Genomic DNA, 23,730 nt, shown 5'->3' with positions numbered 1-23,730 from the left:
GACAGAACACCAGTATTCCTAAGTGCCTTGAACTGCTGATGCAGAACAAGGGAGTTTTTGACATCTGTAGGTCCAAGGTCTATTTGGGATATGATGATCCTGCCCCACTCTTAGCTAAGTGCCTGAACCCATGCTTTTCATGAGCTCAGCTGGGAGCATCATCTGCATTGCCAAGGGACTAAAGCACACACATCCCAGATTATTGTACCTAGAAAATTCTCCAAGCATCGGAGCTGCTCCTGGCCACCACTCCTTGAAAAGTAGGGTCTGGTTTTCCTCAGAGAGATGTCTAAATGTAAAATTCAGACAGTTTTTTCTGCTTAAGCTGAAGAACCATGCTGGCCAGCTAAGCGGCAGAGCAAACTCAGGCTACTCTGCGATTTATCTGCAGCCCTGTTCTTAACACCATGGTGAGTGGAGCATCTAATCTTCACCCAGCTGTCATTATCTCAGCAAAATATAATGGTGGCACAAAAGCAAGCATCATCAGCATTGTACCGGCAAAAGTATTCCTGTGGTGTCCTCTCGCCACACATCATCAGGAATACTGAGTTCATTTAACTTCCTTGTGTAACTTACAAGTGTTTTATGAGTGTTCGAATTTATAAAGTTTAGCAGCTGTTCAGATAAAATATCATTGTTTGGCATTAACACTTTGAATCTTGAATTGCCTACAGAAGTCTCTCTCCTTATTCTCTTACCTGAGGCCTGCCTGCGATGGGCTAAGTGAGATAGCTTGTGGGTGGCATACCCCTGTTTTGCAGCAGCAAGGTTGGTGGGGATGCTAATTGTGCAACGTTTTCTTCAACAATTTTCTTTCTTTAACTCTTCTCTTAATTGAGAATTCAGTATGATGTAAAATAATGAGTTCTCAGTCACACCTTTCCTCTGCCCATGCAACTCCCTCCTCCACAGTAGAATAAGAGGCATAAAAGTACAACAAAGACTTTTCTGGAGCTTTCAAAGCACTTCCAGCAGTAGCTATCTCAAGAATTATAAAAAACATTAGCACAAAAATTCCTGTTATAATCCCTGCTTCTCAGGTCTCTTGGGGATGGTGGCACACATGATGTATACTCAAGTTTTCCAAGTGACAGTCAGCCTTGGGCCAGAGGACTGGCGACCACATTCATGGGACTATGGATGGTCCTTCTGGTAAGTGTCACCACTGGTTAATATCTTTTCATTTTTGAGTTGTTCCACCAGTTTGTTGAGAGATTGTACATATCACAGATTTCCAGGAAGATGCATGTAAATTTCCAGCTGCCAAAATGCTAGGAGCAAAAAACCACCATGGCCGTACAGTTGTTGAGGTGTAGAGGACAGTTATCAGTGACTGTGCAGCAGCAGCTGTGCCTATCAGCAGGTACATAGCATTTGTAAATAAACAGCAACCACAATTACCAACACAGATTGAGCACTCTCATTAAAGTTCAATTTAGGTACATAATTGCCATGGCATTTCAGAGACTTTGAGCTTTTTTTTTTTTTTTGCTTTTTTTTTTTTTAATTAATGTCTTAGTTGAACCTTACACTGCAGCTTTTAACACAGCCACAGTGGAAGGCATAGTGCTCCTGGCACCTTAAGACTTCCCTGTGGATCATGGCAAGAAGGCTTGGGAAAATGGACATGATATTTTGGAAACTGATTTTATTTTTACTTTTCCCATTTATCTTCTAAAATTCACATAAAAAATAATTTGGCCAAGATACGTCAACTGTGTTATACTGCTTGCAAGCTTATAAGAAGCTTACAAGGAGACCGTGGAGAATAGAAATAACTGCAAACAACTTTCACATCCCTCTAGAGGCATCAGCCTCTTTGCATGGCTAAGGAGAATACTTTTTCATTGCTAAATATAGTGTATTATTTTCAATCCATCTCAAAGCAGAGACAAGAACCTTTGCTAACACCAGTAAACAAACACAAATGCTTCTTACGCACAGCACTACAGGGAATTATTAGTCTTTCCTTCTCCCCTCACTGTATTGTGTTTGATGGGAGGAGTGACTAATATTGTAGTAACATGTTACAAAATATAAATTGCATTATATTTAAAATACAGCTTATTTTGTGTATCAAAAATTAATATTTATTGCATGTGGTGATGAACTTCTAAATAAACTGCAATCATATTTATAATATTTATATAAATGTTCGTAGCAATTCTGTGGTCATAATTGTATAATTATTAATATCTTTAAATAATAAGGCATATCCTCTGTTAATTTGTCTTCAGAACTCTATTTTATAATTTACTGCAATACTCAAAATTCAGAATATTGTTAAATGTCTAGCATGATAAAGCACTCATTAGATCATTCCCCTTCATCTTGTGCAAGACAAGAAACCCTGTGTCTCAGAGCGGGCATCAAAGGCTTGCAGGTCCCGTAGGGCATCACGAGCCCACTCATCCCACCCATGCTCGGAGCGAGCTGTTCAGAGCCAGCATCCCACCTGCGCTCGCAGCTGGCAGTGCTGCCACTGCCCTCACCACAGCTTTGCCCCAGAGCAGGCGCACCCCTGCCCACAGCTCTCCCCACGCAGCCACCGCCAGGGCACAGCAGGCATTGGTTTAAAGACCCTGGGATTAGGCTTCACTGTGGAGGATGCTGGAGATACCCACCAGCAGACAAATACATGGAAGTAACCTCAGCTCTTCCCATATTCCTAAAGTGGGACCTCAGCTTCACTCTATCCAGTAACTGTGGGTTCACCCTGAGCTCTGCTCAGGCTGTTGCTGTCACAAAGTAGCTTCTCAGATTTGGGAATCTCCCTCCTTTCCACTAATACCTTCCGAGGCAACGCACTTACCTAGGCAGACGCTGGGCACGGTGCAAACCGCAGCTCAGTCACAGCTCCCCCGGGGCAGACGTGAACAGCGCAGCGTTTCCAGCCGGCAGCGGTGCTCAGCAGCCAGGGGAAGGCCATGGGGTTCCTCATGCCACGTCAGTGACTGGGAGCAGAACTGGCAAAGGAAGGTCTGAAAGTCAAATGCAGCAAAAACAAGAGGCTTCTTCCTCCCAGCTAACACTGAACCACCACTTCCATAGGGACTAGAGAGCTACAACCCCTCCTGGCATCCCCAGACTTGAACACCTTCTTAAAGAAGGGTTAAAAACAAACACCCACCCAGCCTGGTGGAGTTTGGGAACGCTGCACATGCAGGAATTTCCTTCTGCTCGATCTGGGTTCAGGTGATGGCCTGAAGCATGAGCTTTAAATACCCCTGAACCAGTAGTACAAACATCAGCATTGTTTACAGCCTTCTGTAAGAAGTACCACTGCAGCATCCTCCCAGACACCTGTCAGAGCACGGAGAATTGCAAGGCCACTGAAACGTGGGTCCTGGGAACACTGTCCCCATGGCCAAGAGCCCAAGGGCATGAGTGCAGACCTGGACTGCCATTCGTTTCCCAAGTGCCAATGTGAAAGCTATTTTTTCCGTGACTATTTCCCCTCTATCGAAAGGGGATGACAAAAATACCCCCCTCAAATAAGGAAGGGATGCTCATGATCTGCTCAGACACCCCAGGGTTGAAAATGCATCACTTTGTCCCTGTTATCCTACCCCATTCCCAAGCCTTTGGCAAAGCCTGGAAGGGTGTTTGTGCTCTGGCACGAGCCAGGAGTAGCCCAGGGAATTCTCCACTGGCTCTGAGGATCAGGGGATGTTCAAATTTGCCCCCCCTAGAAAAAAGAAATATACAAAACCCTGAGCTGTTTAGGCCACAGAGGAACTTGAAAGCACAGCCCTGAGCTCAGCTACCAGAGGCACTATAGGTACAGTCCCACCACATCTGGGGCACAGCTGGCACAGAGGGGCATTGCTGTTAAAGAGGCCTTCACCTAAAGTAGGATGGTACTCTTACAGGTAGGAGAACCACTTTTTACACTGAAATAACATTTAACCAAAGTCCATAAAAAATCTCAACCATATCAACCATAATTGTCTCATTATTATGATTTACCAAATGCCAGGCCTGAGGTCACATTAAGAGTCTTCATTCTGTATTTCCTTCTCTGAACCTTTCAGCATTTCTGAGTTAGTGATTAGAAATTATCAGAAACTTTCAAGAGAAATTTTTCTCCATATGTCATTCCCCAGGCACCAACCAGGCACAGTGAAGCATGTGGTTTCAGCTGGCTTCTTCCTTGATATTGTTTAGGAGTCCAGCTGGAAATATTTGGAGCTCTTGGAGGTTTTCCACACGCTCCGTGTAGGAGGAAGACACTTGCCAGGATTCCCTGTGCCTGGACAGTCACACATAGCATAAATTTCCTTTCCACTTCACCCAGCTGTGGGAAATCTAAGGGAACTTCATCACCCCAGTGTTCGCTGTGCTTCCTTCTTATCTGACTGCATCTGGCAAAGGGGCTCAAAAATGCGGAGGAAAGGGGCTGCCTCCACACGCTTCACTGCCATGGGAGTCCCTAAAGGACTTGGTATGCGCTGAATTTTGAAATCATTGAAATGAGCCGTTTCTGTTTACTTGAACCATTTTTTTCCCCCAGATTTTTCAGTGCATGAATATGTGCTCTTTTTCAACTTTCATCTAATTTGAAATGAGAAACTGTTTCCTTGTCTGCAGATCCTTTGCAGAAAGGGAAAACAGCTCATGCTGAGGGCTCTGTTGATAATGCGTATTTATAAGATAATCCTACTGTGGCTGTATTCTTCCTTTTCTGCATAATTTATATCAGTGTTCAATTTGGTTATAGGAAAGGTGAAAGCAAGGCGCAGGTAAAGTGTGTAGCTGACACAGATGATTAACTTAATCCAAGTTAGTTAGGAAGCCACTGTGAACTGTAGCTGCAGCTGATGGGCTGAATGTGAAGTCAACGGGAGCCTGAACGCAGATAAGCTCTGCAAACAAAAGGAAGATTTCAGTGCCTTTTTTGTAGCTCTATTTCATGCTCAAAATGCATCTAAACTCCGTGGGGTCATGAGTTCCTCCCCAAGCCACATCTGAACTGGAGATCAGGGAGATGAAGGCTGGAGGAGAGATGTGGAGGGAGGGCAGAAGGCACCTGGGGGAAACCCAGTCCAGAGCAGGGAGCAGAGCAGCTCCCAGCTGAACGTTCCTTGCCAGGAGACCCAGGACAACACTGGCTGCTGTTCCAGCCTGGCATTGGGACAGTTACTTTTATTTCTTCCACTTCCCTTCTCCCTCCATCTCCCCGTGCTTGCAGGTTGGTACTTGCAGGTGTCCTGCTACCAGCTGACTGAGATTGGCCAGCACTGCCTGTACACTGGGAGCACTGCCCTCAGATTTAATCTCTCCACAAAATGCAAGTGCTGTCTTCTATTCTGGTCAGGCTTTTAGAGACTGGATATAAACCAGGAATGCTAGAAATGTCCATGAGCCAGGGAAGAAGGAAATACAGTAGTCTGATGAAGGCACAAAACCACAGAATCGAAACCAACCCTGCAGTAGCATTGTGCAGAGCCGGTCTCCCATGGATGCTGGAGAACTTCCACTGGTCCAAAAGATGTGTTCTTTGGGGTGGGACTCCTTCCAGGAGTTTGTGACTGCTCTATAGATTTTAGCACTTATCTGCAAGGGTCTGAAACATTTCAAAGGGAAATTGAGAGGCATTTGACTCTTCTGTCAGAGTACACCGAGTGTTCACGTTAGCCACTCTGCCACACGGTTGTCCATGGGATGAAAGTTGTGCCCAGCCCCCAGCCCAGCATCCTGCCTGCATGCCTGAGCATGTGCCACAGGTCACTGGAGGTAAGATGAGGAGAACGGGTTTGTCACCACCGACTTACCTGCCTAGTTGCATCCTGTGTATGTGTGTCTCTTGGCATCAGAAATATAACGTGAGCTGCTGTCTTAACCCAGCTCTGTCTGCTGGTTTCTCTCTCCACAGTCTGGCATGGGGCTCTTTCACCTGCTGCATGGCGGCCTCCGTTACTACCTTGAACTCTTACACTAAGACTGTCATTGAGTTCAGACACAAGCGCAAAATCTTTGAGCAGGGCTTTCGAGAAGAGCAGAACTTCCTAGACCAGGAAGCCATCAAGTACTTCAGAGAAAGGTCAGTGCAGTCAGTCGCTCGATCAGTGGAGGTTGTCACGGACTCTGCTAGTCGCAGAAAATCCAGGCTCTCACCGATTTCAGCACATGTGGGCGAAGTCTCTGAGATACTTGGAGAAGATGTGTGTTAAAGACAAATAGAAAAGATCCTCCTTGATTTGTTTTTTTCTTAAATTTTGTGATGTCCCAGTGCCTGCCTTTTCCTATATACTCACACAAGACTGACAAGTCCCTACAGTGTGCATCCGATTCATAGGAACTCATAAGAAGCTATGCTGCCAATACAAGCTGATTTTCCCTCTCTGGAAAGGTAAAATTGTGGGGAAACAAATGTTACAGCCATCTTTTCTCAGCATGTGTAATAGGCACCTCCCAATAATCCTAACAGCTGCTGAGACATCTTCCAGCCACTTTGGAGTTGCTATCTTCCATAGCCACATGCCTACAACTCATGCTAGGCTCCTCCACATAACTCATCCTCCTGAGCTTCTCCACGCAAGCACAGCACATACATTATTTTGCACTGCAGAAACATCCACACAGTGCCACCCACGCTGCTGCCAGGGCCTTAGACAGGCTCTAAGTCCTGCCTGAGCCTTGAAGGCCCAGATGTTCCTTCACTCTGCCCATCACCACACGCTGCCCACCTGCCGCACCGCTGACCCCTTGCACTCTTAGCTGGCCCAGGTGGCTGTGCTGGGATACTTGCTGCCCTTATTCTTTTATGATAAGTTTAAGGCTTTGCTTAGAATTGCATAATGTGAAGAACACACAAATATTGACCTCACACAGCAGGGAAGGTGTGATGCACTCCACAGGGGTACCTTCACGGAATGAGGAGCTGATAAGTACAGAGAATCCTCACCAAAAGCCTATTGTTGGAAGTTACATAGAGATATTTCGGGGTCAGAGAACATAAGGAGGATTCGTTCTTGTTCTTCTGACCAACGTGGCAGTTTCTCAGTGGTAGAAAAGAGTGGTTGGGAAGCTCTGGGGAGACAGAAAATTTGAAATGATCAGACATTTCAGTAGTGAAGTGAGGAGCTCCCCTGAGCAGGAAGAACTAAAGAACTTCCATGCTTGTTACTTTGCTTTGGTTACCCAACCTAAACTAATAGTCCCTATTCTTACAGTTATTCCTTAGCCAACTTCCAAGTTTTCACTCTACGTTTCAGACAGTCTGGAAGGATGAGTGAAATGATTCAAACCACCATGATTTTTCTAATTTTGCATTTAGAGGTTGACACTGAATTTAAAAAAATTCTGTGTGTGAGAAAAAGCCCTCAAACACAGTGAAGAGAAAGTGGTCAGCATGTGCCTCAGGAGAAACCAACACACAGTGAGGGAAAACACTCAGCCAAGGGAAAACAGTCAGACAAATTACTGAAGTGAGAATTGCAGATGAGAGACCAGCAGAATTGTAAATAACATGTTGAGTTCTATCGGGAAATGCTAAGGAAACTTGATTAAGTACCCCTGCCGCCCTTTCTGGAACAGTAAACAGCGCAAAACATTAATGGCATAGAGGACTGTAACCCCCTTTATCTCACATATGCATTGTGTGGTTTGCTTTTGATTCCTCGTGCATTCACCACGTTACACAGCCCCCTCTCCTTTCAGTCTGAGAGGGCTTCACCCCAACACACCAGATGAACAGGTGAAGGGCCCCAAAGAAAGACAACAAACCAAACACAGCATCGAGGGTTTTTCAGGTCTCTTGGAAGGAAGGTTTGAACTCAACCTACGGAACTAGCCGGCTATTTAACACACACATGCCCAAGGCGAGTGACAAGCCCCTCCTCGGCCATACAAAGCAATGTGTTTTTAAACTCTTCTTTCATACGTTTCATTCAAAACCAGCTCCATACAAGGCAACACGCATACAGAACAGCCTGTTCCCTGTGACTGCTCTGCATACTGGTCAGAGCCACCCTGACCAGTGTACAGAGACAACGCTGTCTCTACCACTTGCTTTATGACTGGGCTGGATGTTTTGTTCTGTCCTTCCAGTTTCCGTGCTCGTTTTGAATTTGTGTGAACAATGCACTTATCGGTCACATCCTCCAAGCCCTTCCACACGCACTTGGCAAACACAGCTCAAGCATGTGGTGTTCCCAAACTTCATGATTATGACTTTCTTTTTTTATATCACATTATTTTAATTGTTGTATCTGAATACATAATAAGAAGCCCAGAGAGAGTGTTACCATGGGATCAATTTAGAGATTTAAACTGTGCAGCATGACTTTTTTTTTTTTTTTTTTAAGTTACCATACGCATGATCACCTTCACTACTGTGACCAGGGAATCCTCTGGGACTGCTGGGCGTCCAGGGGTCATCAATTGGCAACACAGTGTCGGTACGTGCTGTGGGTGCCAACAGTCCCAGCAAGCACACAACTTCCCCTCGCTCCCATCTTCCTTTGCACAAATAGCAAATAACTTCAATTCTCTTCCCTTCCTATGCTTATATATACCCAGGGATACTTCACATTCCTTCCTACTCCTACACCTCCATATTCCTTTTCATATCTCATAAATAAAACCCTGCAGCCTTTCTTCCTTCCAGGTATTTTGCACATTTTGCTACCCTCTTTGCATGTTCCTTTGCCTCAGTACACATCCAGCACCCACTGAACGCACGCATCTAGCCTCTGTGTTGAATAAACTTTGTGCAATAGGCAGTTTTCTAAAAGCAATATATTTCTAGTGAAAGTTAAAGCTTTATCATCATTCCCAATAGCTGCAGTTTATCTTCTGGGAGACAGGGAAGAAAAGAGTTAGCCGCATTTTAACTCAGAAAAGTTTTTTGTTGGAATATTCTTCTACAGGTCCCTGTTCCCAGAGAAGAAATTTACTTTATGAAAAATACTGACAGTAAAATAAAAACTGCTAATATTGCAAGTACTATGTCAAACATAATATTATTGTATTTCACTTAATTTTAATCGCATGTAACTGCACAAAACAACAGAAGATTTACTAGAAATGTATTAGATGAAAGACCTGAAATGTTCCCTTGAGAGCTCCCAGTTCAATCAGTGTGCACCATGTTCACCACCCAGTGCAGGAGATGCAGGGGATGAGCCACATCAACGCCTGGCATTTCTCCATCAGCTCAGCCCATCCCCTCCCCTAGCACGTCAGCCTCACACAGTCTGCATTACTGCTCCTCGTTAACTTCGGTCTCCGCATCCTAAGAACTGCCTCAGTGGTGCAGGACATAGGAAAGACATTTAGAATTACATAAATATCTGTGTACACCCCAAATGCTGCTCCACTGCCTGGTTTGACTCCACCTTAAGCACATACAGTTATCCAGCCCTAAGTCCACATGTAAGCACAAGCAAGTTGCAAACAGACAGCTTACAGAGAGACAGCCAAATTCTCTTGACTCCCTGCGACCACAAAGACACAGACTTTGTCTCTCAATAGCTAAGCATCTCGCTGTTTCTCTCACTGGGAAAATATTTAAATGGCTGCTAAAAAAAAATCAAAGATTGATGGTGTTATATTCAACAATCATTTCATTCTGAGGCCTGGGATACTTTGAAAAGTCCAGACAAAATAGACTGTAGTTCACACCATAAAATCAAAAGATATTATATCTCTTCAGACATAAAAGCTATGATAGCCCTCAGAGTAACTGGAAGCAGAAAAAGTAAATGATACAAGATTGGAGGTGTTATTCATGCATTAAGTGTTCTATAACATTGTCAGTAGAATTATCTGCAATGTGTCAGCTTTCACTCTTTGTCCTGTTATTGGCTGTTCTCCCTTTTTCTCTGGTTTTTCTTTTAACTGAATATTTGTCTATAACTTTTGCTCACCTTTTTCAGTTGTTTAGTTTATTAGGTGTCAGCTCATACTAGGTTATCTCTCTTTCTTCCCTCTCAATTTCTCCTTCTCCATTTCACATGAATAGACTTGCCCCATATGATCTCGAGCATAGTCCATTGTCTAAGGGTTCACCCCAGCCAGCAGGGAAGGAACCTCCACATCTGCTTCCTTTGCTATGAGGCTCCTTCCAGATAAGTCAAAGGGACAAGAATTCTTTGTTCTCACCTATATAGTCTGATAAGCTGATTGTGACAGTCAGCTGAAGGGATGTCAGCGTGCTAGGACCTTCTCCTCTTCCACTGCCCAGCTATCTGGCTTCTGCAGTGCCCTGCAGCGTAGGTAGCGGTTCCAGGGCTGCCACCCCTTTGCCACTGCCGGCTGCCACGAGATGCAGCTGCTGCACAGCGGGGTCACGCCATGCCATCCCACACTTTCCTCCCCACCCTGCACAAGTGTACCCGTAAGGCCCACAAGCAGGGGTCTGGGGTAACCTCTCCAGTGCAGCACTCACTACAGTGCACTCGGACTACCACATCTTCGGCTTTCTCAATGTAACATCTAATAGATGTGCAATCGCCTAGTTTGGGGGTTCTAAAAAGACAGTGAGAGGAAGGCAAGATGGAAATCAGCAGTAGATGCAGCAGTTTTAGCAGCTTTGTCCAAATGGCTGTGTAATAATTAGGACACATTCATAAGAACTGTGAATTTTGGACCAACTGGCTACACCAACATTACTGTTGCACCCATTCAGGCAAGGGACAGTGCAGCTAGGTGATTCACACTGAATGTCTGTCCCAAATTTGTCCGTGGTTTCTTGCCTTCCTTTTTTTATATATTAAAAAAAAACCCTTTCAACTGTTCCCCACCACCTTTCCCTGCTCCCAGAACTCTGGTGGACTTTGCTTTCAGGTAAAGAAGGAAAACTTTCCTCTCTGCTTCTTTGGTATGCTGGGGAAAGGCAGAAAGCATTAGTGGGGCAGATGGAGACCCTGGGGTGACAGCCACAGCTGCCGGAACAGGGATGATTGTAGCTACGGGGAGGAAGGTCTGGGGCAAAGGAACATAGAGGCTTGGGGTGACAGTACGTGAGGATTGAAGCCAGGGGTCAGGGGCCCTGGAAGGGTGCCAGTCAAATTCAGGTGAGCTCCTCGTGGAGACCTAGTCATCACCTTGAGCGGGGAATAACAAGTTAGTGAAGCGGTATGAGGAAACTGGCATTACCCATCGCCCTCTTTTACTGCTGATGAGAGGAGAAAGAGCAGCAGCTTTTGGAAACGCACCCATATGTGGTCAGGCTGTGTGAGGCGGGGGTGGTGCACCCCTCTGGGACTGCAGCCGCTGCAGACGGGGGGCTAGCCCACCCAGCCTGGTGGGAAGGGGGACCCCAGAGCTCAGCACAGGGCTGTCCCCAGCCTGCCAACGCGCCTTTTTCTCCCTGAGAAGCAAATCTCACTTACTAGGTGCTGTCAAACCATACAAATTTAGCAAGTAAATCTGGAAGATGCAGCCTTCCCCGTGCACTCAGCCCAGCGCAGCGTTTGCCAGCTCGCGGTGGCCACCCACGCCCGCTGTGGCATGGCAGCCGCTCCACAGCAGCCCCCTTCCCCATGGGGCCCTTGCTCTGGTCTGCAAAACCAACCCAACGTCAGGCAGATGCTACCGGGGACATTCTAGAGTGAACAGAGTTCAAACTGCTGTTGATCCTAGTGCAGACAAAAATGTCTCTGCAGGGATGGAAAATGTCAGTTTGAAGTGCTAGGAGCAGTCTGAAACAGACGGCAGGTCCAAGGCTGTTGCAGAGATAATAAATCAGGACTACTCCCAACATTGTGAGAATCAGAACTTCTCAAATCATCATTCACATATGCTTTTTTTTTTTTTTTTTGCTTTTCTGTACCTTTCTGTAATATAGCTTACTCACAGCTTGCTTTCTCTAACTCCATTGTACTCATTTAAGGTGTTGTGCAGATCATACCAATGCTTTCCAAAGACATGCCAAACTTTTGCTCCAGTTTCCTCTTTAGCCCCCTAGATATCTGAACAGATTTTAAGCTACTGACCTACCATAACTCCCGTTTACAGAGTCAGTATCTTTTTGTAGGGACATCAGTAAGAATTTCCAATCTGACTATCCACCTTTCATTAGCACACAGGGATGACTATAACGTTCTGCCTTGGATTTATTCTGTACTTTATTCTGCAACACAGGAAGGTTTATCTGCAGAGCCGTTCCTTCTGGAAAATTACACGGACTGGCACTTAAATGGTGTAGCACTAGCAATACACCCACTTCCAACACACACGTACTGTACAATGCTGTTAGTCCCCGACACTTAGATGCATCCTGAAGAGTGAAAGAGTGGGAGAGACGCAGCCCTGAGCCCCTCATTTCTATCCCCCATGGCCTCTTTACATGAGCTTTCCCCTGAGAGGGGCAAAGCCAATGGAACCGAGTCCTTCCTGAGACTGTTATGAGCTCCGTAATGGGCCTGGCTGGCTATAGATGGAGGAGCCCAGGTATGTTGTGCTCATGTTGATTCTGACCCTTCCATTCCTGTATGTTTGGGAGCAGCCTTTGTTTCTGTTAAAGGTGCTACTTCTATATTCTCTTTTCCAGGACTGAGGAGGAGAGGGCTGAGGCTGGGGACCTGAGGTTACAGTGCCTCCATAGCTGCTCCCCAAATAGTAAGTGACCATGGCTCGAATATGTCCGATACACAATGGCTTGTACCATCCCCATGCTGGCTCCTTGGGGTTAAGAATAAGGCTTGGAGTAGGAAGCTATGGAAATAGAGGTTTGCAACTTTGCCAGACAGCGTTGCCCAAATGATAATCAACTAGCATATGAACAGTGCAAAATTCTCCAAGATTCAATTTAGGATGTGCACATACCCTATAATTTTATGTTATCTCAAGAAGCTGTGACTTCATAGTAGTTTAAAAATATGCTCTAATTTACACCTGTATAACTTTCATTATCACTACCTTTTTTCATCTATATTTATCATCAATTCATGATGATGCATGCTATTGAATATAAAAATGATTGAAAGCAGCTTTGGTAGACAATAACTTTAGTGTAATTAATGCCATTTCTTGCACTTACTCAGAAAATAGCTATGCTTTTATTCAGCGTTTGCAAAAATTCTTACTTTAAGCTATGGGAATCAGTGGTTCAATGTACGGAGCACTATTGGAGCATGGCTCCTGCCCTGCTCTGAATACTACACTTTTCCTTTACTCTCCAGGAAAGATGTGGGCAGTTTCATGCATCTATTTCCTTGCAGAGAAAGCAAGCGATCCTTCATTCAGCAGGAGGGAGGCTTGGGGAAGTGACTTGCTGACTCTGCGCTATGAAAATTTGGAAACCTCATAGCTTTTTGCTGCTTCCGTCTTGCTGAGATGCACGTCTCAGCCACATACGCATGGAAGCTTGGTGTCCATAAGCCTAACAATTGAGGGTCCTGCTCCCTCATCAGACCTGCTGGAACAGCTCTGCAGTCCCATGTCGCTGCAAGTGGTCTCCCCGCAGGCAGGACAGGGCTAGCACTGCTCTCCAGCTTGGTTTGGCATCAGCTCACTTGGTAACTCCTGCTCCTTGAAAATGCCATGTCAGTTATGGACCTTTCGGAAAGCAGATCCACATCCTTCATTTTCACGGGCCTGGAAATGTCTATTAGTACAAAACAGATCTGGGTCATATTTCCCAAGAAAATTCCCCACTTGCCAAGCTACTGGCTTGTGCTGAAATATGCTCATTTCATTACAAAGACTGTCCAAAGGTCTTTGTTTCAAAGAATGAATAACAATTCTTGACATTAGGTGTTTCAAGGAATAGAAACAAGGGTCTTTTGGTCCTTTGCCCAGCTCTGCCTCAGTACTTCAAGTTCAAGGACACCCAGCTTACCTCCACAGGTGAGCCAATAGCGCTGCAAAAGCAAACTGCAAATGAGAACTCCGCTATCAGGTTAAAGAACAGTGGCCATTCTTCAATATTACATCAGTTTCAGCTTCACACCAGCTACCTATTGTAAAAAAAATCAGATCAATATTTATAAAGTGACATGAGTGAAGTTCTGCTCTCAGTTCACACTAGGTATGAATCCAACCTAAGCTTTAGAATCTTCATTATTTGTGCTTGTTAGGGAGGAAAATACATTCGTTACTGCTGCTCAGGATGGCACAAAGCCTCAAAACCTTAGATGAAAGTCTTCCTGGAACAAGCCCCATAACTGGCCTGTACCTGAGCAGAGGATCCTCCTTAATGTTGTTTTTAGCTTCCTGCACTCCCACTCTTTGTCGCATTACCCATGCAACGGGCTCATGGCCAGCAGAGAAGCGCTAGGGGCAGGAGAATGACATGAGAAGTGCTTTGCTAAAAGTCAGAGCAGCCACAAAGGTTACACTGGCCCTTTGGCTATCCAGGAGCCTGCTGGGATGGAAGAGGAGGGCACAGCACCTAGAGCAGACCAAGACCTCACCATTGCTTGGCCAACACACCACCTGCATTGCGCTAGCAGGGTAAATGCCAGTAGATCGTTCTGAGCTCTCCTTGAACACTTCACACGGTGGTGGTCCTATACCAGCAGGACACAAGGAGGTATCACCAGAAGTTATTCATCTGTTCACTTCAATCAGCATTTCATTCCCTGGAGGTCTTGTCTGCTGCCCTCAGAAATGCTCTGAGGCTCTTCTGGTTTGAACCAAAGAGCATATAAGGAATATTCACTCATTCTCAGCCATCATGTCTACAAAGACAAAACAGAGCATCTGGTCCTTGTTGAGAGGCAAGGGTTTGGGGGGAGTGCTGCTAAAGAGTGAAAGAGAAAAAACTTTAAATAAAAGAACAAGACTGAGCAGTCATAGAAGACGAACACCAGCTGGCCAGGTGATTTTAGAAGAGAGAATATTAAAGGTTTGTGAGCAGCCCAGGAGGCCTGTGAGAGTGCAGGTAGCAAGAAGGGCCTTATGCCAAGCCAGGACCAGAGCAGGATCTCAGGTTCCTCTGTTGGCGAGAGTAAGCTATCCATTTTGAGAAGCAGCCTTAAATTATGAATTTCATCAGAAGCTTGATTCCAGAGGACCCCTGATCAGGGCAATGCAATATTCAGTCTTGACAATTCTGTATTAAACTATTTAATATCCATCACAAAACTATAATTTTCCTTTAACAGGGTTTAAACCTGCCTGAGCTGGGCTAAGAAGAGCATCAGGAAACTCTAGCTACAAATTGGCATCCTCCAAGCTGCCTTCCTGTGCAAACATATGGCACTGGCCCTTGCACATCTAGTATCCCCAGTCATATTTCATTCATACCAAATTTAGCATTTCCATTGCAAAGCTCTAACTTCATAACAAAGCTCAACCATTCTTAATAGTCTATTTGTTGTCATTTTTGACGTTGGAGATCTCAACTTTTTCCTTCAGATGTGCAGGGCTTGGAGATCTCAATGCACAGCTTGCGCACGGTGGCTACAGGAAAACAACAAGTTTTACACTAGGATTTTTTTTTTTTGCTTGCAGTTATTTATTACCAAGAAAAGCTCACTGTTATTAGGCTTCAGACAGCAATCGTACCTGATTTCAGACATCTGTATGTCCATGCCACTTCCACCCTCTCCTCCAGTCTTCTCCCAGCTCTAGGCATTCATATGGTGAGCTTGCTGCTTAGATCAATGTGCCTGGGACCCACCAGGCAGATGGGAGAGGCATGGGTGATAGCTGTAGAACAAGGGGTAAGAGAGAGGTGAGAGAAACATCACATAGGATGAAGAGGGACAAGTATGGTGGCAAAGCCAAAGAGGGGATGGGCAGCTCAGAAGAGCCAAGAGCTGAGCAGGAAACAGCAGATTCTTACCATCTGTGGCTACAAGACTTGGTTGTTATTTGAGGCAGATAAACCCAGGGTTTGGGACACCAGCTTTTCTTGTAGGACACTGAAAGACTATTCAAAATTAATTCAGCATTAAAAAAATAATAAGGTTTTGGCAGTGTGGGCATTATAGGACAGTCACCTGACAAAGAGGAGGCCTTGAAAAAAAATAATTTTATTCTCATATCATCACCCTGCAGGCATTTCCCCTGGGCCCATCCCACAGCTCTTCTACCATCCTCCCACCCTGGCTGTCTACAGTAAAATTTATGCAACCAGCCCCTCAGTGCTTCACTGTAAAACATATTGTCATTTCTTTCTATTCAGACAAGATCACAAGAAGAACTCTAGACTTAAAACATAGTGAAAATAATTCATAAAAAGAAATAATATCCACTGTTTTTTCTTGGTCACAAGTGTCACAGAAGCAAAGTGGTGCCAGATTTACAGGCAACTTTCAAATGTCTCCAAATTCAGTGCTACAAAAAGCCTACTGCACAAGCTCAGCTGGAGAGGGCAAGGCACAGACGGCAGACAAGGTCACTCTGACAACGGGGAACATGCTTTATATGCTGAGCAGCACAGGGCTGGAAGAAGGCAGACAACAAGGGCTTGACGCATTTGAAGTGTCGCTCAAAGTTGAGTCAAGGTTTCTCCTTGTGGAGGTACCTGACAGCTGCAATCACCTTCCTATTTCATGTCAGCATTGATTGCAACTCCAGGTCTTGCAATTCTTCCTGTAATTTATTCAGTTCATAGTGATTCACTACATAAAAACAGGTGGAAAAAAATCCATTCTGATAAAGCACCATGGTTACAGATCTAAGATCCAGCCTTGCTATATTGAAAGCAATGGGAATTTCTTTCCTGTCTTCAGGCAAACCCTTGCCCACTAGAAAACTCCAAAGTTATAAGTCTCAGCTCTGTCCTCATTTACCTCTGCTAAAATCCAAACTGACATTCTGCTTTAACAAGCTTCACATTGTTTCTTAAGCATCCAGTTCCTCTGCTTCTGAGATAAGCGCGATGATAAAAGTAAGTTCAGGCCCATGTTCAGTGCTGCAGTCAGTGAAAATTAAAGAGTGGAAAAGGAAAGCAAAATAAAGTCATAGTTCATAATATTTTTTTGTTTCCTCTAGTGTACAGGTGAATTGGAAAAGTTTCTTACATAAATTTCAGTGAGATTAGTTACAAAACACATTTTCTGTCACACTTTTAAATTGTATCTTTCAATAAATGTTCCATCTCCTACAGCTAATCCTGGATTTATCCAAAAAAACCCCTACCCCAAAACCAAAAAACCCAGACTAAAACAAAAATTCCACCTTCCACAAAAAAAGATAACCCTATCTAACACTGCTAAAGATGTGAAATGAAGTATTTGGGATTGTACATGCACCCAAACAGCCTTTCAGTTGCTGTGCGTATTATATTTCCCCCCTGGAATGCAAGTAGGGATTGTTGCTCACTTAACGTTCAGATAGTTTTACACTGTAAGATATTTGAGGACAAATACGTATATTTTTAACAAAAAAAGTTTAAACATGCCTTTTTATTTTAGTTGCCTTAAAATGGGGTTTGCTCTTGTCAGAATAAGTTTCCTACACGTTGCTGCAGCAAAAAAGTATTTCCTGAATGTGGGGTTTTGTAGCGAAGACTAAGCAATGGCCGAAATTCAGCTCTGATTTAAATAATTTTAAGTAAATTTGTGTTATTTGAGCCAGAAGATCCCCCTTTTCCACTCTTCCTCTTGGTCCCAGAGCAGCCCATGTGCCAAGAGCCAGCTCTCCCCCGTCGCTGCCCTGGGGCGCGGGGACGTGCTCCTTGGGCCAGAAGCTCTGGCTCCAGGTCCTCGCACCTTTACCAGGTTTGTGAGACTCTCTGGGGAGAAATGAACAATCAGCTTCACACTTCACCTGTGCCAAATTCCAGCTTTCGGAACACTCCCACAGCACGAGCAAACACGCTCTGAGCCATCATTCCCTGCTTTCAGGAGAGACTGAGAAACAGCAGCTCAGTTTCCAAAGGCAACATGAGGAGGATGCCCGGATCCAGGCTCCCTTGGCCTGCACAGCCCGCGCCACCCAGGGCCGGACTCCTGCGAAGAAGGGGAAGCAATCCACCTGAGCCAGGGGGCTGCCAGTTACACAATTTTTCCTTTAAACCTTTTGTATTTACAAGGGACTATCCTGCAACCGGCACTATAAAGTCAGTATGGAAGAGGACAGCCCAGAGGCTCCAGTGGAAGAGAAGGATGGTGAGGTGGGACTCAGAGGCAAGAAAAGTGAAAGGAGAAAGGGAAACTAGAGGGGGAAATAAGTTCCTTTCAGAGAAGGCAGCAGACTACTAAAGCACAGAATAACACAGGGTGGAGAGGGCCTCCAGAGGTCTCTGGTCCAGCCCCTTGCCCACTACATGTCCATTGGACCAGGCTGGATCAGGCTGCTGGGTTCCTTGCCCAGCTGAGTACTGAACACCTGCAAAGGTGGATACCCCAGAACCTCTCTAGGCCTCTGTCCCGGTGTTTGAACACCCTCAGGGTGAAACAGCTTTTCCTTGTATCTAGTTGGCAATTCTTGTCTTCCATCCCTGTTCAGCCAGTTTATGAAGGCAAGGCACTTCTGGGGACGGAGCCTCCCTCTGACACGTGTGTTCTGGTTTTCTCTCCTGCCTTTCATCTAACTAATTTTATGCTTCTTTCTTGGTTCTGTTCTTATACAGTAGCTTTGCTTTCCCAATTATAAAACCTCTAAATTTGATTTAAACCTAATAATTACACTGTGATCTAGCAAAGGCCTTGATTAACCCTATTGAAGCCAATAGATGTGGGGCATGCTCTTTAGGACCTTAAAAATGTGGTATTTAATTGCATCCAACATTGAGAAAGGTGCAGGGAGGTGGAGATGTGAATATGTAGCTAATTCAAACCCCGATACTAACAGGACAGGACTTCACGCGCTAGATCTCATACAACCCATCCCTACCAGGATTCTCTGCTGTCTTCCACCACAAGAGACAGACGAATATGCCAGATGCACGAGAAGACTCGGTTGGTCACTGGTACTGCTACAAAAGTTTGTCATGTCTTTTGGCTGTTAGAAATCCTGTATCGTGATCTGCACAGTGGGTATGTTCATGTTCCCCTTCAAGGTCAAGGCACAATCCCAGTCTACAGCGGTACATCTTCCTCTCTTGCCACCAGTCTTGCCAAACTAAGTAAAATTTAGCCATAGAAAGGAAAGCATTGGGATGTCTCCTGCCTGGCAGCAGCCAGGAAAAAAGTACAGGAAACAATACTGAGGAGGAGAAGTCTGGCATCCCACATGGCTGGCTTTGCCAGCCACCTAAAATAGCTGGTCAGCCCCGTACACAGGCTACAGCTTGGGGGAGGCAGCGGGGAGAAATGTCCTTAACACACTAAGCTGTATAAAAGAAACATCCTATAATGTCACTGCAGGAACAATGATGTCATTCTGTGCTGCCCTTCTGTTTTTATCTTGCCTGTTTATGCATCCCCTGATGGACTGGGTAACTGTGCAGAGCCACCAGAAACCTGAAGCGCTTGGGTCCGAGGTGAAGGCGCATCTTCACACTTTGCAGAGAAAACCAAGGGCAGGTGCTGTGGCAACCTGCCAGCCAGGTTTTACCCTTTTGCACTTACTGGAATTTGTCAGAGTCAATATGCCAGTAGCTTGCTTCCCTTCCTGTCCTTCCCCCGCACTAAATCCTTGGTTCCCACAGAGCTGTATGGCTTTTGGGCAGGAGAACACTGATGTACCAGTGATTATCACACTGATAATAGCTGAAAAACGCTTGGTTAGCAACAGGGAGGAGCTGGTCCTGGACTTACCGTGCCTTATTCTCAAACACTTTGTTCCTGGTCATGAGAAGCCGAGGGTTTTATACAGACATAAGAAGCAAATCAGCCTGTGGGGAAATGCAGTTATGGGAAACAGGCTTAAAATTGTCTTATAAGCCTTTAGCCCAGTCCAGAGGAAAAAGTGTCTGTTTGTCTTTCTTTAGGGCTTCACAACACCCAGCTCTAAATGCCACTAGCACGCAGAGGAACAGGAGTGACCATAACGCTCAGAAAATACCCCCATTCGCTACGCCAAGCTCTTCCAGCAACACATCAAGCAGCTCTTCACTTTCATCAGAACCAACCAGCCAGATCTCCATGGTTCAGGATCAAACCCTGCTGGACATTACCTCCATCACTAGATTGGCCCTAGGAGAATCACCAAACCCTCAACCATTTGAGCAAAGAGATAAAAATGTAGCAATATTGTGTTCCAGCCCACTCGGAGCAAGGACTATTGCAGTACCTTGCCCGGCCAGCCCCAGGCTCAGTCTAACACCCAGCTCAGCCAAGCCACAGCAATACTCTGACTCCTCTCCAGGCAGCCCAGGGATCAATGCAACCTCCTTCTATACCTTTTGTCCTCACACAGCACAAAACGTACAAGCTTCAGCATCAGATCACACACTGACCCCAACCAGGAAAAGCACAAGGCCTCCAGCAACAATGACTCCTGAAGAGAGTTCCCAGTCTCCTGGCTATTCTAAAGCTGGATTAAAGAATACAGGAAAGGGTTTTGAATCAGATCTGGAAGATCCTGATCACGAAAGGTACGTATCCAGACCATACACATGTCTTAGGTCTTCAAATGACTCAACTTTGTATAGGGTCATTAAGAGCCCCTCATAAAAAAAAAAAAGTTAAGTATCTTTTATGACGTAGATGTTCCCAGCACCTGTTTTGCAGTAACTACCCTGTGCTCCCCACTAAACCCTCTTCTCCAAGAAGCAACATACCGCATTGCCATACATTCATATAGCTCTCCAGACCTGCCATCAGCCCCTCCAGCAGGGCACAGCCATACGGCACCTCCTTGCCTTCCACATGAGAAAGCCCACCTCTCCCTGTGCTAGCGGAGAGAAACTCTGCTGTTCCTGCGAAAGCTGGCAGACCAGAGCTGGGGCCGGAGCGCAGTGACGTGGCTGGTATCTCCCGGCCCGGCCCGCAGGCCCTGCGGTCTGAGCCCCGGCAAGCTGCGCCGATTCCACCCCTCTGAGCCTCTGAACTCCACACTGTGTCTGCCGCTTCTTTCCTTGGCAGGAGATTTGTAACCACGAAGGAATTCCAAGCCATGGAGAAAGAACTAGAAGATGTAAAAGACGAACTGAAATGCCTGAAGTGGAAGGTGAGACACATTGGCGAGACTGTGCAGCCCCTGGCTGAAGACAGCAAGCGCTACAACGGCTATACCCTGACGGAGCTCAAGGCAATGGTGCAGTTTGAGGATGACCCTTACAAGGCTGCACACAAGATCCTAAACGCACTCTTCAGTGATGTCTACTTGCTACAGCACTCAGTCACCGAACAGGCCTGCAAGTCCCGGTCTCTGCCCAAGCCCAAAATAGACCCAGAGCTGTACACGGTGTACTGTGACATTCTGAAAAGCATATTCCCTGCAATGAGCAGCCAGACCTTGAGGGAAGAGACCCAACACGTGCAGAAAAGCACTCAGAAAGATGTGCAGTAACACCAGACCCTGCAAGATGTTCTGCAACGTGAGAAGCCTCCGCTGATTTTAGAGGACTGAACTGTGGTAGGTACCGCTGGTTGAGTCCATCCCTTTTAGGTATGAATCATCTGTAACGACGCTGGTGAGCTCTGAGCCCTTCATGCCACTTGCCCAATGAGACAGGGTGGGAAGGCATTCTGCATACTCCCTATGTTATAGAAAAAAATTGCCCCCTTAGTGTGTCTTTCAATATATGAACGTTTCCTTGTTTCCAGCAACTACAAATGCTGACAAAAGAATCCAGAGAAGGCAGTGTATGTCCAGGCAAGGGCCTTCTCCCACCCCCAAATAGACCAACCAACCAGCACTTGGGTAGTTTCTATTTTCTAGAGTATATCATTCATTAAATGACATTACTTGTTAGAAAATTGTGCCTGTTCTTCTGTTTTTATTTTTTCCCCTCTAAAAATGCTTTGCACATCTAATCAATCATCTTACCTTGAATACACACTGGGATGAAACCTGGGCATGCAGCAAACCACCCTCCCCTGCCCATCTGCATTGCTGAGTTACACGGGAGGAAAACCAGGGCAGAGAGGTCAGCAGCTCCAGCACCCCCGAGCAGGTCTCCATTCCACCTCGCTGGGGGCCAGGACATAAAAGTGTGCAATATGCCCCTAAATCACCAACCCGCTAGTGAAACAGGGAAAGGTCTGTGACCTCCCTCTCTCCCAGCCTCTGACAACTGAGCTGACAGACCAGCAGACACGTGTTACCAGCCGTGCTTTGCCTCCCCGTGACGATGATGCTGGAAGGCTGGCCCTGCTGCTGCGGAGCCTGCCCCAGGGAAGGAGGCTGCTGGTCATGGAGAACAGGGAGGAAAATGGCCCTGGAGCTCCTGCTTCCACGTCTGGGACCCAGCAAAGTGCAATGGATGAGCAACAGTTTGTCCATCAGGTTCTGCTCACAGGGCTGGCCTTGCAGCCTGCTTTCTCTTTGTGGTTTCTCTTTGAAGAGACCTGGAGGGATGCGCTTGTGCCACTTTGCTTGGTACCAATGGAAGATACTGCTTCCCTACCCTACTGGTTCACCCAGCACCTTTCAGAGAGTCACTGACATTTCTTGGGAACAGTCACTTCCCTGGTCTCAATGTGACACAGACATCACACCCCAGCACGTGTCCATCCTGCACACTGCTCCGGCTCTCTGCCAGGCCACAGAACGGCAAGAGGAGCAGAAAGTAACCTGTGAGCTCAGCCTACCTTTCCCTCTGCCTGGATATAAACCACTTCTTAAGTTTATTCCAAAAACAACAGGGAGGGGGGGTGGGAAATAAAATTGAAAAAATAATGAGCAGATCATTCCTTGTGTCACCACGGCTCCAGACATCTTCAGAGATGGGAGGGGCCGTCCATTCCAAGGACACACTCTGTACCTTCTGGGCTCTTCTGTCATTTGTATGAGCAATCCTACCTGTCTTTCAGCACAATCCATCTATACTGTTCTCTGCTGGGCTTATAAATGCATATTTTTAAGCTCCTTGTTACTAGCAATTTATGTTACTTGCAAGCCGATGTGCAGAGGCACAGCCCTTCACCTGCGTGTCCTCTCTGTGCCACACCACAGCCCAGCTCTGCAACCGTGCCCAGCACACCACCGGGCAGCCACGGCACGACGCAGGGTGGGCACAGCATGGCACAGCGCCACAGCAAGGGACGGGGCACAGGACACCTCCCCGCGCAGCCAGCCCCTTCGGCGGCAGGCCGGGGTCAGGGGTGGGATGGATGGAGCCACTGGAGGTGCAGCATCCCCCAGAGCAGATCACACACTCTGGTGAGCACTGTCAAGGTTCATGACAAATTGTCTGGAAGGTGCTGTGGACCATGGGGGGGATGATAGTGTCTCACACAAGCACTCCCTCCAGCAAGCATTTATATTCTGCTTTCCTGGATCTTTCTGTAGGAAAATGCGTCCCTTTGGTTCAGGCGGGTGCAAAGAGGCTGGCCCTCCCCTCACAGCACTGTAGGTGCTGCCCCAGGCTTGCTTTTCTCTGACAGACCAGACCCCGAGTCACCTGGAGGCCTCTCTTCAGAGCTTTCCATCATCTCCAGTGGACACAGAACTGGGGCATCAGCCATATCAATCCTTGTATGTTGCATCGCCTGCCCTCTCTGCCTGTAACATCGTGACGCAGTTGTTCCTATATGAACAGGCTCTGCGGCATCCCATGTTCATGAGGCTGGACAACATGCTCACATTAGGTCTTTTAGCCTTGTTCTCCTCACGCCTACTAGTAACAAGGTCCAGCACAGGCCTATGAGTTGTTTATTACCCTGGCATCATCAAGGCCAGTTCTGTCAGATATTGTCCGTTCCAGGTCCCTTTCAGGTTTCAGTGTCCTCCTCCTGGCTCAGCTGTGGCACGATTCACCTCTGCCCATTTCAG

The 23,730-nt window shown here is 46.2% G+C and overlaps 1 protein-coding gene across 3 annotated transcripts in view; it reads left to right on the top strand.

Annotated features, from left to right (window-relative positions):
* The window catches only part of GSG1L (GSG1 like), a 59,540-nt gene extending 37,360 nt beyond the window's left edge, over window positions 1-22,180 (top strand). For 2 of the 3 annotated variants that reach the window (XM_080383199.1, XM_080383198.1), the window contains 5 exons: window positions 1,044-1,155; window positions 5,879-6,046; window positions 8,313-8,405; window positions 19,781-20,386; window positions 20,877-22,180. In XM_080383199.1, coding sequence (XP_080239325.1) covers window positions 1,044-1,155; window positions 5,879-6,046; window positions 8,313-8,405; window positions 19,781-20,386; window positions 20,877-21,303 — 1,406 coding nt within the window. In that variant the 3' untranslated portion in view covers window positions 21,304-22,180. The remainder of the gene's footprint in view (window positions 1-1,043; window positions 1,156-5,878; window positions 6,047-8,312; window positions 8,406-19,780; window positions 20,387-20,876) is intronic. The other variant, XM_080383200.1, reaches the window with a different exon arrangement.
* Window positions 22,181-23,730: the final 1,550 nt, after the last annotated feature.

This window comes from Falco punctatus (genome assembly GCF_963210335.1).
Source record: "Falco punctatus genome assembly, chromosome: 4".
Lineage (NCBI taxonomy): Eukaryota > Metazoa > Chordata > Aves > Falconiformes > Falconidae > Falco > Falco punctatus.
The sequence above is the reverse complement of the archived record's forward strand: the minus strand, read 5'-3'. Positions and strand labels throughout refer to the sequence as shown.